This window comes from Aphelocoma coerulescens, chromosome 14, assembly GCF_041296385.1.
Source record: "Aphelocoma coerulescens isolate FSJ_1873_10779 chromosome 14, UR_Acoe_1.0, whole genome shotgun sequence".
NCBI lineage: Eukaryota > Metazoa > Chordata > Aves > Passeriformes > Corvidae > Aphelocoma > Aphelocoma coerulescens.
The window spans coordinates 7,862,387-7,875,093 of NC_091028.1; the positions used below are offsets into that span (position 1 = coordinate 7,862,387).

General features: G+C 39.6%; 1 protein-coding gene across 1 annotated transcript in view; it reads left to right on the top strand.

The window, feature by feature from the left end:
- Positions 1–12,707, top strand: part of CPPED1 (calcineurin like phosphoesterase domain containing 1) — a 39,941-nt gene that overhangs the window by 10,042 nt on the left and 17,192 nt on the right. Inside the window, 1 exon segment of the mRNA XM_069030315.1 lies at positions 319–537. Within this exon segment, the coding sequence (XP_068886416.1) occupies positions 319–537 (219 nt within the window).

Consider the following 12,707-nt stretch of genomic DNA (forward strand, 5'->3'; position numbering starts at 1 on the left):
CTTGTGATGTGTTGTAGTCTTGTAATTTCCAGCACTGTTTGCTGAGTTCTTCACATACTTTTCCTCTAATTAGTCTGTAATTACTATGTAGCATAATTAGATTAATATACTTTCATTTATTACAACTGCACATTAGAGGAAAATTTTGTACTTCTGCCTTTATATTTGTCCTGTATGAATGAGTACAGAATTCTGTACTTGCGTTAAAGCAGCATCAACCTACTGAGGTGAAGAACAATCAATTTAATGATTCATGGAAGCTTTCATTCTCTTTTAAGTGTCTCTACTGGGTTTTTTTTTCCTCTTTTTTCTTCTTAGATGCTGAGTACCAATGGAAGGGGCCCTTCTACTTCATCCAAGGAGCAGATCCTCAGTTTGGACTGATGAAAGCTTGGACACATGGAGACACTAATAATGGAGATGATGAATGGGGAGAGGAGATTAAATTAGCAGAGCAAGCAGTGCAAGCCATTAACAAACTAAACCCTAAACCCAAGTTCTTTGTGCTGTGTGGAGACCTTGTCCATGGAATGCCAGGTAAAGCAATTAAAATTGCCAAATTGAGGTAGTAACTGCTTTTTTTTAATATTTCAGATTGGCAGTAAGGCTAATTTACTTGACTTGACTTCAAAATAATCTTTCATAAGTATCATTAGTATTAGTTCCTGTTTTGAGGGAAAAAAAGTGTGATTTGTAGATGATTCTTGAGATATTATTCTGATTTCTTCATCTGACTTCCTGTAGCATTCATCTTAAGGCTGTACTCTCATTAGTTAATTGCTTTCTTTTCAGTAGGAAGTTTTCTTTGAAATAAAAGTCTTTCTCCTAAACAAATTGCTTTGAGATGACAAAGAAGGGCTCTAGCCATTGGGGAAAAATAATGCCAAGAAGATAGCAAAAAAGAGATACAGCTTTTTGAGTACCTAAAGTGAGTAAAGCTCAGAAAATTCTCTAGCTTTCTAGTGCTTAATAAATTCAAATATTCAAGTTTTTAAAATGCTAAAGGTAAGCGAGTTCAAGCTTTAGCAGTTCTGTCCTGTAGCTGTGGGACTCTGAGCTCAGTGTGTTTCTGTGTACACTGAGAGGAAGAAAACAAACCATCCAGAAAGGTGAGTTACAAGAAAGATAAGTACTTCTCTTGGACGTGAAGTAAGTGGTGTTACCTGCTTACAAGTGGTCTGGAAAGCGGATCTAAGCACAGTGTCTCACATTTGTTAGCCCTGATAAGCAGCAGAGCTGCAGACAGCCCTGACTCTTCACTGCCAGCACCACAATCCACCCAGGGAGCCTGAAAACATCCTGTGTCTTGTGCTCCACTTTGCTTCACACTCCACCTGCACCTGAGGAGCTGCTTCCCAGCCCTTGCTCACACAGCAGGGGTTTGAGCACATTGGAGACCTTTCCCTAATTCCTTCAGTGTCCCACAATGTTAATTTTAAGACTTTAGCTGTCAAATTGATTGACAGTATTTATAGGCTTTCTTTTGATCAGAACACAGTTTTACTGAAAGAGTGGGAAAGTGTAAAAACCAACAGATTTAAGCTTGTTTGAATCTACTGTGTAACACCTCAGTAGCTTAATCATAAAGTATGCCATGATGCAGTTTTATTGGCTTATGCACTTCCATTATTTTGGAATCATCTGTCCTTCCTATAGCAGAGTTTTAATAAATATTTTGATTAGGACTTTTCATTTGTGTAGGTGTTCCAAATATTTTGGTTTCAGTATCCCTTGTAAGAGGAAGAAAATTCAAGACAATTAATGGGTGTTATACATCCTATTGGAAAGGATCTTTCACTCAAAAAATTTAAGTAATCCAGGAAGCTGAGTTAGTTTTATTTTACCTAGATATTTCTCAAATACACATAAAACAGTGCAAAGTTCTGAGTAGTTTTGTATCTTTTGACTTGAAACAACATTATTCTAAGGGTTCTCTGTTGGCAGAGCTAAAATGTGAACTGAAGAGCCAGCAAATCTTCTGACTTCCACTGGGCACTCAATGGCTGGATGCAGTAAATAAGTCTTGTGTGGCACTTTCTGTATTTGGTTGGGGTTTTTTTTCTAGCAATGGTTTTCTGTGGTCATTATTGTCCCTTTTGCCAGTGCATGTCTCAGACTTGGTAATGTTTTAAATACAAACCTGTCAGGGCTTTGCAAAACATTAGCATTATTCATTTTGGTAACACACATGTGAAAGAAACGGAGTGGATTGTACTGGTGAGATCACCTACATTGTGTGATGGATGTGCTGTGCCTTGTATAAATATTTGAAGCTGCCTTGTGCAATTTCCAAGAAATTGAAAGAAAGAGCAGTTCATTACTCAGTAAACTTAAGGGTCTTTTCCAGGCTAAATGATTCTATGATTACCTCACTTGAGCCACCATATTTTAACTTCTCTAATAATTTCTTGTTGATTGAAATTATGTTAATAGTTTTCAAGCCTGTGTTATCATGTAGTTATATAAAGTGATTCAGGAAATGCACTATTAAAAGGAATTGCAGAATATTCAGCTGGAACAATTACTTACTTCATTATTGCCTTTGTGTTTATACAAATGGCTTGCTCTGTCATGTGTTGATAAACATACAAGTACAATTTAACCATTAAGTTGTACATAAAAGTACAATTTTACAGCCCTTTTTCTCTCTGTCTAAACGGATGACAGAGCAAACAGCGAATTGCTCTATGGTGCAGATACCTGTGGCTTAACAATCTTGGATTAGTTGCCTAGAAGGACAGGGAGATTATACAGCTTTTTAATCAATGCCTGTCAGTAAAAAGTGAGTGGGCAACACAGATCTTCCTCTCTTCTCTTAAAACACTTTATCATGGACAGTAAAGTTTTTGATGGGCTGTTTTAAAGCACGTACTGAAGTCATTTAGCTTAACCAGTGTTGAAGCCTTTTGCAGAGGAACTCCAAGAAATCTTAGAATTCCAGCAGCTAGAAGTGATGAACAGAATCCTGATCAGCTGGGAAGCAATCAGGCACAGCACTTGGAATCCATTACAGATGTCATTAGAGCAACGAAGTAATCATACCTTGGTATTTAGCTGCTGATTAAAAGTAGTTTGTACTCTGAATATTATTTCCAGAAGTTTTTCTTGATTACATAATCAAGAATAGGATATCTATTCTTGGTAACACTAATATTGTGGTACAATCACATCAGGAATTTCAAGCAATACCTTATAGTGCAACTATGTCACTGAATACAATTTCTATGAACTAGATGCTTACACTTGGCTACACCATGACAATGAAGGACTTCCTTCTGAAGGCATTTAGTATAATATAATTTGTGCATCTAGTATAATATAATTTAGTATGACAAAAATGGTAATCTGTAAAATATTGTTGATCAGATAATGTGTTTATTTCACTGCATTTTTCTAAAACTCTGGAAATCTATTTCTAAAAGTGTTATTTTTCTCATATCAAGTTGGAACCTTCTGCTTTGTTTTATGAAAGCTTCCCATATTGTTCCATTACTAATACACTCCGAGCCCAACAGTCCTGTTCCAGTCCAACAGGCGGTTCCTCACCCATCTTGTTCTCCACTCATCCAGACTGCAACATCTCAGCTCCACAGCCCTTTGATGATTACAGAGCAGTGCCTCACAGTGACATCAGTCAGCACTCTCAGTACTCTTGGATTCATCCTGTCAGTCCCACAGGATGGCTTGGCTTGAAACTTTCCAGGAGATACTTGCTCTGTCACCGGTGTTTCCTCTGCTCCTTTAGCTCTGGGAGAACATTCCAGTGCTGGCAGGCAAAGGAAGCTCTGAGTACCTGTTGCTTGTCACTGCCTCACGCAGCAGTGGGCTGTGTTTTCTTTATTATTTTATTGCTAAAGTAGCAGTAGAAGCTTTTGCTGCCCTTTGCTAGTTTCAGCCCTCAGAGCACTTTTCCGGACAGCAGCCCTGCATACCCAGGTACTTTTTCAGTACTCTTCCTTTCAAGTATGTCTTTGGTTTCAACTCCCTTTTATGTCCTTTTTTCATTGGTTCTCAGGCATGAGTTCTTCATTTAGCCAGATCATTCTCCTTATAGCCTACATTTTTCTCTCTCCCCCTGCCTTCCCTGAGTATCCAGAAGGACCGTTCTTGTGTTAGGAGGAGCTTGTCTTTGAAGACTTGTCAACCCTCTCAAACTCTCGCCTTTCAGAACAGCCTCACACAGGATCATGTGGCTGATCCCTGAATAAGCCAGTCTGCTGTCCTGAGGCCCCAGATGTGCTCTCTGCCCTTCCTGCTCCCCTTGGGATCTTGAACTCCACCTTGGAGACTGCTACAGCCAAGGCTGCTGGGATTAACACGTCCCCCAGCACTCCTGTGTTTGTGAGTAGTAGGACTAGGAGAGCAGGCCCTGGTTGGCCTGTCTGTGTCAAGGGATTGTTGCAGACTGCCTCCTGGGTTCCAGATCTCCTGGATTGCTGTCAGCAGGTGTCAGGGAGGTTAGTATCCCATAAGAGCTAGGGCAAGTTGCTCATAGGAGAGTTAATCCATTCTTTTGCCCTTTTTGGGTGGTCTGTAGCAAAATCCCACCTTTAGTGGCTGAGCTCTTCCCTGATCCTAACTCAGGTTCAATGAGGGTCGTGTCTGTTCCATAGAATAGTGCCCTCCAAACATGGGGCAAACTCCCCCACCTTCTTTCTTGTCTGCCCTTCTTGTTCCAGTTTAACATGTACATTGTGCTTCCTTCTCCATCCCATACCTGGAGTGTAGATTGGGGTCCAGGAAGCAGTGTCCGCATTTCAACACCTTTTGTTACAGCAGCAGAGAATTCAACTGTTGGCAGCCAAGGTCACCCTGCTGAAGCCACTAAGAAACACGGACTGTGAAGCTGAGAATCCAGCAGCTATTTTTAAGTGGCTGAATTCCTTCAGGGAAATTGTTTAACTGCATTTTTTTTTAATGACATTACTGCTGTCAGTAACTTGATAGTTCTAGCCAGGAAAGTTATTTATGTGATGTATTTAGACCAGGTGTTTAATTATTTTTCATTAATTGTTCTGGCTACACGGTAGAAGAGCAAGTAAGACAGCAAGTCTCTTGCAAACTTACCTAGCCCTGACTGTAATAAAATGTAACTGGTTAGAGACTGAATGAAACGAGACTTGTCTTATAATGTGTACAATCACAAAAAACCTGCTAGAACTTGATTAAACTTGATCTGTTAGCAGTGTGCAAATGGATCAGTGAGCAAGTAATGTTTATGCTTGCAGTTTTAAATTCATTTGTGTGTATATGTTAATTACAAGAAATCAAAATCACTGGAATTGACTATTATGGTACTTGAAATACACTGTGAACACTTGCACTAATTCCTTTAGTTAATGTGAAGGTATAATAATCTCTAATATACACGTTCCCTACCCAGGTCATGCAGTGCTCTCTAATCTCACATCAGCCTTTCCTGTCAATTCAGCCCAAGTAGTGACATATTTCTATTTTTTTTTCTACCTTTGTTTTATATTGTTAATTTTTTTTTATCAAGGGGTTTCAAATCATTACTTATAACATGTTTCAGCATTTTTGCTTTTATAAATGTATCTTTTCTAAATGGAACAAGCTAAAACATCTGATTGTTTCAATCAGCTTTACAGAGCTGCAGTCATATTTAATAATGTTTTCTTACTGTTTCTTGATGTGCTTGCTCTGTGTCTCTCACGCTCTTTGTTGGGCCATACTTGGATTGTAAAATCTTCCAGGATTGTGTCTGTTACATATTTTTATGTTTTTACTGTGCCATCTAATGTGTGTTTCAGGCTGTGAGCCCAGGCATGTGTTGTTACTGTGAATAGTTTAAACAGGAGGTGACAGAAAAGGCCCTGACAATAGAACAGCTGAAAACAGAGGTGCCCAAGCTATACACAGCTCATTGCTGGTGTGTTCGTGATCATTGAAGCACTGCAGCCTTAAGAGCTGCCAGAAGATTACTTTGTGTAATGGGGGGAAAAAGCAGCCAGGCAGCCATGCAAGGCCCCAGAGCTGCAGCAGCTTGGGGTGGTGAAAGGTACAGACTTACCTTCGACGTCTGGCATCCTGTAAAAAGCAGAGTCATGAATTTGGGAAGGAATTGTCACTGACAGAATCACTGTGAGACTGCAGGAGATGCAAGTGCTCTCCCTGCCCCGGTGTCCTTCCTCTATCTCTCTGCCTGCTTTCTCTGCTTCAAGCACTGAGGGCCCCTGCCTACAGCTGGGATTTGTGGCTGTCCTGCTACTGCTTCCAGGGGCCCCAGCTCTTCTGGGACATTCTCTGGTGCCAGCCAGCTCCCCCTGCCTGCACGCTGTGCTCTGTGTGTCTCTGTGTGTATCTCTGTGTGTGTGTGCATCACTGGTTTGCGTTTTCCCCAGTGAATTCGCACGTTCCGCTAACGCTCCTAACTCCTCCATAAAGCCTCAATAAGGCACGTCAGCTCAGTTCAGCTAATTACAATTTTGGGCAACAGTATGTTCTTTATGTGAAAAGCAAAACTGCTGGCTGCATGTCTCCTCAAAATTATATATCCTATCCTGTCTCCCATGCAGTGTTGCTTCATATAATAAAACAGGCAATGATATGCATCAAGCTTTTTAAAAGTAGGTGCCAAATGTTGGGATTCTGAGTTCACATTTAGACAGCAATTAAGTGACAGGTTTTCAAATCAGTACTTCTCCATTTGACTCCTGCTTGACAATTTGGTGATCAGAATACAAGATGAGATGGGCATACTGGCTCTTATACAATTAGTCCCTCTTATGACCTGTGACATGTCCGCAGAGGGAAGTTATTTATGTTCAGAACAGAGAAGCTGCAGAGCTGAGCAACATCAGAGCTGATGGTTCCGGTGACCAGACACCAGTATGGCTTCATTTCTGTTTATAATCACTGTAGCATTTGAAGCCATCCTCTCTCCTGGGAGAATCACTAACTGGCTTATTGTGAGCTTCTTACCCATGCCCAAATTTGATGTGCAACTGCCATGGTCCAAAATACTTGTCCCTTGTTTCTGTTAAGTATGAAGTGCCTTAACGTGACTCCCTCCAAAAGTGTAGTTTTTATAGACACTAAATCTTAAGGCATAGGCTTCAGTGTATATTGCAAACACCTTACAGGGTAACTCTGAAAAAAAGTCTTTAATTTGCTTAATTTTCTAAATTGAGGAAAGCACACACCATAGCAAATGTTCCTAGTCAAAGCATTATTGTTTAAAATCTGTTTGTGAATGTTCTGAATTCTCTTACTTAAAAAAACATCTTGGGCTGGTCAAGAAAGGTCAGTGTATGCTTGATGCTTGGTTTGTGTAAGAGCTGAATTTGGTACCTCCCAAGAAGTCCTACCTTATGGTAGTCTTATGGTCCGGGATCCACTAAAAATGAACATTGAGGAAATGTCCAGTTTTATTGCACTTGATAAAGTCCACAGTCATTTGCCCATCTGTGTTCTTCCTTGTTAGGAAATACTCCCCAGCCCTTTGCTGTACAGAGTTGTCATTTCCAGCCGCTTCGCAGCCAGCTGAGCGCTGTCCTTGGCAAGGCAGGTGCTGCACTCGTGCTTTATTGCGTCACACGGGACTGGCGTGGTCACACTGCAGGGACCGAGGTGTTGGGAGCTGGAGAGCTGCTGCTGGTGGATTTTGCACACAGGATGGGATACAAATGTAATGCTGAAATCTGCATGCAAATGCACAAGCTGCCATTTATACATTTGTGAACTGAATAAATTACAGAGAAATGTCAGGTCCAATTCAAGTTCTTAATGCTATATACAGTGATCTTGTAAGCCATTCCATAAAGGAAAAAAATCTGTAAACTGCTTTTAATATTGCTTCTAAAATACCATTAAATAACCAATTTTGCTAAAACAAAGGATCATTAATTTAAAAAAAAATAGCCAGATAAAATTAGGCTGCTCTCCTAGTCCTTAAGTGAGGCATGTATATAAGGATATATTTTTTAAAGTTTTAATTTTAACTAAAAATATATTAATTCTCAAAAAAATTCCCTTTCACATCTAGAAGGCAAGAGCATGAATGCTGCTGTTTGATTTGTCCATATAACAGGCATAGGAGCAGGTTAAAAAATAGTGTCTCAAAATATGGTTCCAGCTTTAAAAATGGCTGTAAGCATTTCACCTTTACTATATTTGCTTTTTTTGCCATTTGAACTGGCTGCTTGTTTGACTAACAAAAGGTATTTTTTTAACTCCCAGCAGCATGGCACAGCTGGGGAGGAGGCAGCTGTATTCCAGTGTCACTTGCAGTTTCAGCAAAATTGTCAGCTAAATCCAAATTCCTGAATCTTTGTCAGTGGAGATTTGTAATAGAGCATGAAGTAGAAAAGACACAGATCGACTTTTTAGGTGCAAGGCAGAAGCAGAGGCTTTAAAATGTTTATACTGAATCAAAGTATAGGTGAAAGTTCTATTTCTTTGAATGCAAGATAACACGTCTATTAATATGTTACTGCCTGATCAATAGGGCAGTGCTTAGGTGTGACCTAATTTCCTGACAATAAACTAGCTTAATCTAAATAAACTCACTGCATCCATTTCTTCTGCTATTGTAAGCTAACTCTGATATGCCTGTAGGATGGAATCCAAACCAAAATGACTCTTGGCTATTTCTCCTCCAAACTCTTACACCAATGTTAATTAGTAATGTCTAAGAATTTGAGTAAGTAGCACATTATATGTTAAACATCTAATAATAACTGTTTAAAGAAATGTCACTGTGGTTGCATAAATAAACATTTTGTAGTAATTATCTGATTCTAGTAAAACCTAATGGAGCATTCAAAGCCTCAAACAGCTTACTGTGAAATTAAATTTGCTCTAATCGGCCCAGAGTAGGGAAGCATCAGAGATCTCCATGCATGCCCAACAGGGTCGTATTGCAGAGAAACCACTGGGCTGGCAGAAGCAAGTTTCATCTTCAGCAAGTATATATTTATTTGTATTTTAGATGACATCTATACTTAAACTTAGAAATCTGATTGGCAGATAGATATCTCTAGATACTAAAATCTTGGAGATGTAACGAGTTACACAATTTTCTCAGATTTTATATTTTATGATACAAGTAGTAGAATCAGTACTAAAAATCTAGTACAAGTACTAGATCTTTGTATTAAGTTTTTATAATCAAGTTTGGTTTTGTACTGTAGCACTGAGAGTTTTTTTCCTGTTTGTGATGACTTCATCAGAAGCACAGACCCAAAGGCAGTGATGGCCTGTGCTTGCTGTGACAGCTCTGTGTTGCTGGGAGATGCATAAGGATAAGAGCAGAGTTGAGCTTAAGTGAAGGATAGTACTTATTTTCACAGCAGAACATGGAGCAGTAAATGCCATGAATTAGGTTGTTAAGTGGGCACCTGTGTAGCTGGCACTCAGAAAAATGTCAGCATTTGCAGTCATTATATTTAATGTTGTGCACTGAAACCAGGAGCAGTTGATCCCCTAATAGGCTTCCTTGTTCAGTTTGGGGTTTTGTCATTGCTTTAATGTAATAATTTTTCATTATTAGCTTAAACTAGAGTTAAAATTTCTTCTTGTTTTAATGCCCAAAGTTATATTATAGATTTAATTTGTGTTTTCATGCAGGGAAATTTTCGTGTGATCACTTTTTGAGTCTCAGTATAGATTATTACTTGTTTAAAATTTACTGAAAAAGTCGCTTACAGCTGTAGACAAATGAGTATTCCAGATTCTGCTTTTCACTGGAACTAATGAAATGAGGTTCTTTGTAAGTTAGACTGAGTAGTCAGTCAGTTTGTTCAGGAGTGAATATAGTCATATTTACATTATTTTTTGTTCATCATAAATCTTTAGGCTATTTGAAGATTAGAAATATATATGTCTAAAGAAGAGAGAGGAGACATTTTAGCTATTACAGCACAGACTAAAACAAAAAACCTATTTCAGAACATGACCATAATGGATTTATTAAAATGAATCCGCTTATTCTTGCATGTAACAATTTGGAATGATGCAGTGTGTTGCATTAGTTCATTCCAGCAGACACCAGAGGGGAAGCTTTTAAGTTTAAAACAAGAAATGGCGAAGAGCACCAGTAAGACTGAACTCGGTGGCCAGAGAGGTCTTTCCTTTCTATGCAGTGCCCTGTCTATTATCACATGTTTTAGCATCCTAGGACAAAAAGAATGTGGAGACCGTAGTGTGTCATTCTACTCATGGTCTGTAAAAGAATCACTGCTATTATGGGATGATCAATTGTAAACAGGTGGAGTAGAGGGAAGAGTTTGTCAAGAGGGGTCACCCATATTGATGGGGGAGGGCAGGAAAAAGAAGGGTGGCACAGTGAGGAACAGTGTCAGAGCTCTGGGATAGGGAAGCTCCATCTGCATCCGTGCTCTGACAGGATGCTGTGGATTGGTATTTTGAGATGTGGCAAGATTAGAGCTCATATTTATGTTTGTGTTAGTGCATAGCAATCAGATGCAACTGCAGAAGGAGCCTGGAAGGTACAACATGGTGTTGATGATACCACTGGGTTTGGACCTGTGGTGTCTTCCAAGTGACCAGGGCACCAGTGGGGCTGCCCCTGGGGAGGGGTCAGCAGACAGGGACAATGTAGGATCTTGCTTGTAGCCCTGTTAATCTGGAGCCAACAGCCAGGTATCCAAGACAAGAGCAGAGGTGAAAGGCAGTCCTGGTTTGACAGGAGGAGGAGGCTGCTTTCCCACAGAGATGGGGGTAGAAATTACATTTCCTCCAGTGCAGCTAAAAAAAAAACATGTTTGAGTATAGCCTTGGACTCCCCTCTTCCCTAGAAATTTAGGGAATAGTGCTAGCGGAGGTCCACGAAATGGCATGCAGGAGGAGTAGGGCAACTGCAGACAGTCATGAAAACATACAAAACAGGACAAATGTCTCAAGAACAGGAAGTACTCAAAATAATTAGACTCTTTAATTTAAGCAGTTGTGATGCTCTGTAAGGCCCAGGAAAATACACAAATCTGTCTGTTGTTGGTTTTTAACAGTCATGTGATTGCTTTCAACAACAATTAGTTGTCTTTTGATGTCAGAGTACTTCTGATACCATAAATTACAGAAGGAATGGGCCCAGTGTTTTTCTAAATCTTGTTTTCATCAGTGGTGTTTTGACATTTTCTATTTTGCTTTTATCAAATGTAGGTACTATTTCTATTTGATACTTTGTATAGTATTTTTGTCTGCAATCTAGCTCTTACTTGTTCTTTGATAGTCAGTCTCTTGGGTTAAATGTTAAACAGATTGCAGTTGTCATATCAGGGCCTTTCAAGAGTGTTGCTGGCATAAAACTTAATTTTTCTTTTTTTCTTCTTCAAACTGAAAATGTGTGCTTTCTGTTAAAAAGCAATGTGTTTGTAGCTCCTCTAAGTTTGGGACACTTAAGATACATTAAAATACTGAGAACAAGTAATGAGAAATCCAGGAAATGATTGTGTCACATTTTTGCATATTGCTAAATTGGCTGAAGATGTCTGGGCTAAAGGATTCTCCTGCCTTGGGGGGAGTGCTTAGACTTCTACCAACCCAGGAATGCCTGGGGGTACCACCTCATAATGCCATCATAACCTCTCCCTTTCCCCCTCCTGATTCATATCAGTAGAAAAACTGGTGCTGTTGTTTTTTATTGATAATTTTTCATGCGGAATACTTCTGGAGGGAAAGTTACAGTGTTGGTGGAGGTTACTGTATGGGAAGGATTGTGTTATACAAAAATTGCCATCAGCATTGCAGAGATACAGTGTGGGGGAAACCATGCTTTTAGTTGTTTTTCATAGCTGGTGCCTTACAAAGACTAAACCCAGCCTGTTCTTAGAGAGGTGCACCCTTCTGTGGAATACCAAAGGAAACTGTAATTGAGGATTAGTAGCTAAAGGATTATTTCTTTGGCAGAATAATCTGTGAATTCTGCTGACTGAAGCCAGCTTCAGCAAAAATGCTGTAAAAATACTGTCTTGAAATCTTCTCTTTCAGTGTGTGAAGAAGGCTGGTTGTCTTGGTTCCTTTAAGCAGTGCAGGACAACGCCAGAGGTGTTGAGGCAAGCAGTGATAGACAACAGAAAGCTGCCATGCAACAGGCACGGTGGCACTGCACCTTCATGCTCCTGTTCACATCGCTCAGCTTTCAGAAATGATAGACTGGGAAGCTGTGGAAAACTGCACACAACTGCACCAGCAACAGTTCTCACTTTCATGTTTTTCATAAAAGCCATGCTGCCCTTTATGGGCTATTAATTTGTGAAGTCTTTTATCTCAGGGCAAGACTTTATTTACACAACCTAACATAAAGACAGAAAATTGTGGCCCAGGATTTAAAAATGTCACTGCACATGATGCCAGGATAAACATCACAGAAATTTATTTCAGTTGCACCTACCCTGGCACTTCACAAATAGTTTTTTTGCACTGCCTTTTGGCACTATATTATTTCCCTATTCACCTACAACAAAGCTCCCTCTAAGCCAAAGAAATACATGTCATCAAATAGAAATGTTCTTCATAATAATTGGAATAATTAAATATTACAGCTCTCTGCCTGAGAGAGATTAAAAGGATATTTTTTCTGCTGTGGCAGTGACCACTAATTTTCAAGTGGCTTCCTTCTTTACCATTGTCTTTATCTTCTTTACCTGTTACTTACCTCAGATGTAAAGTCGGGAAGGTGCCTCAGGAGGGCTCCTTGTGGCACATACTGTGTGCAGCTCAGGGTC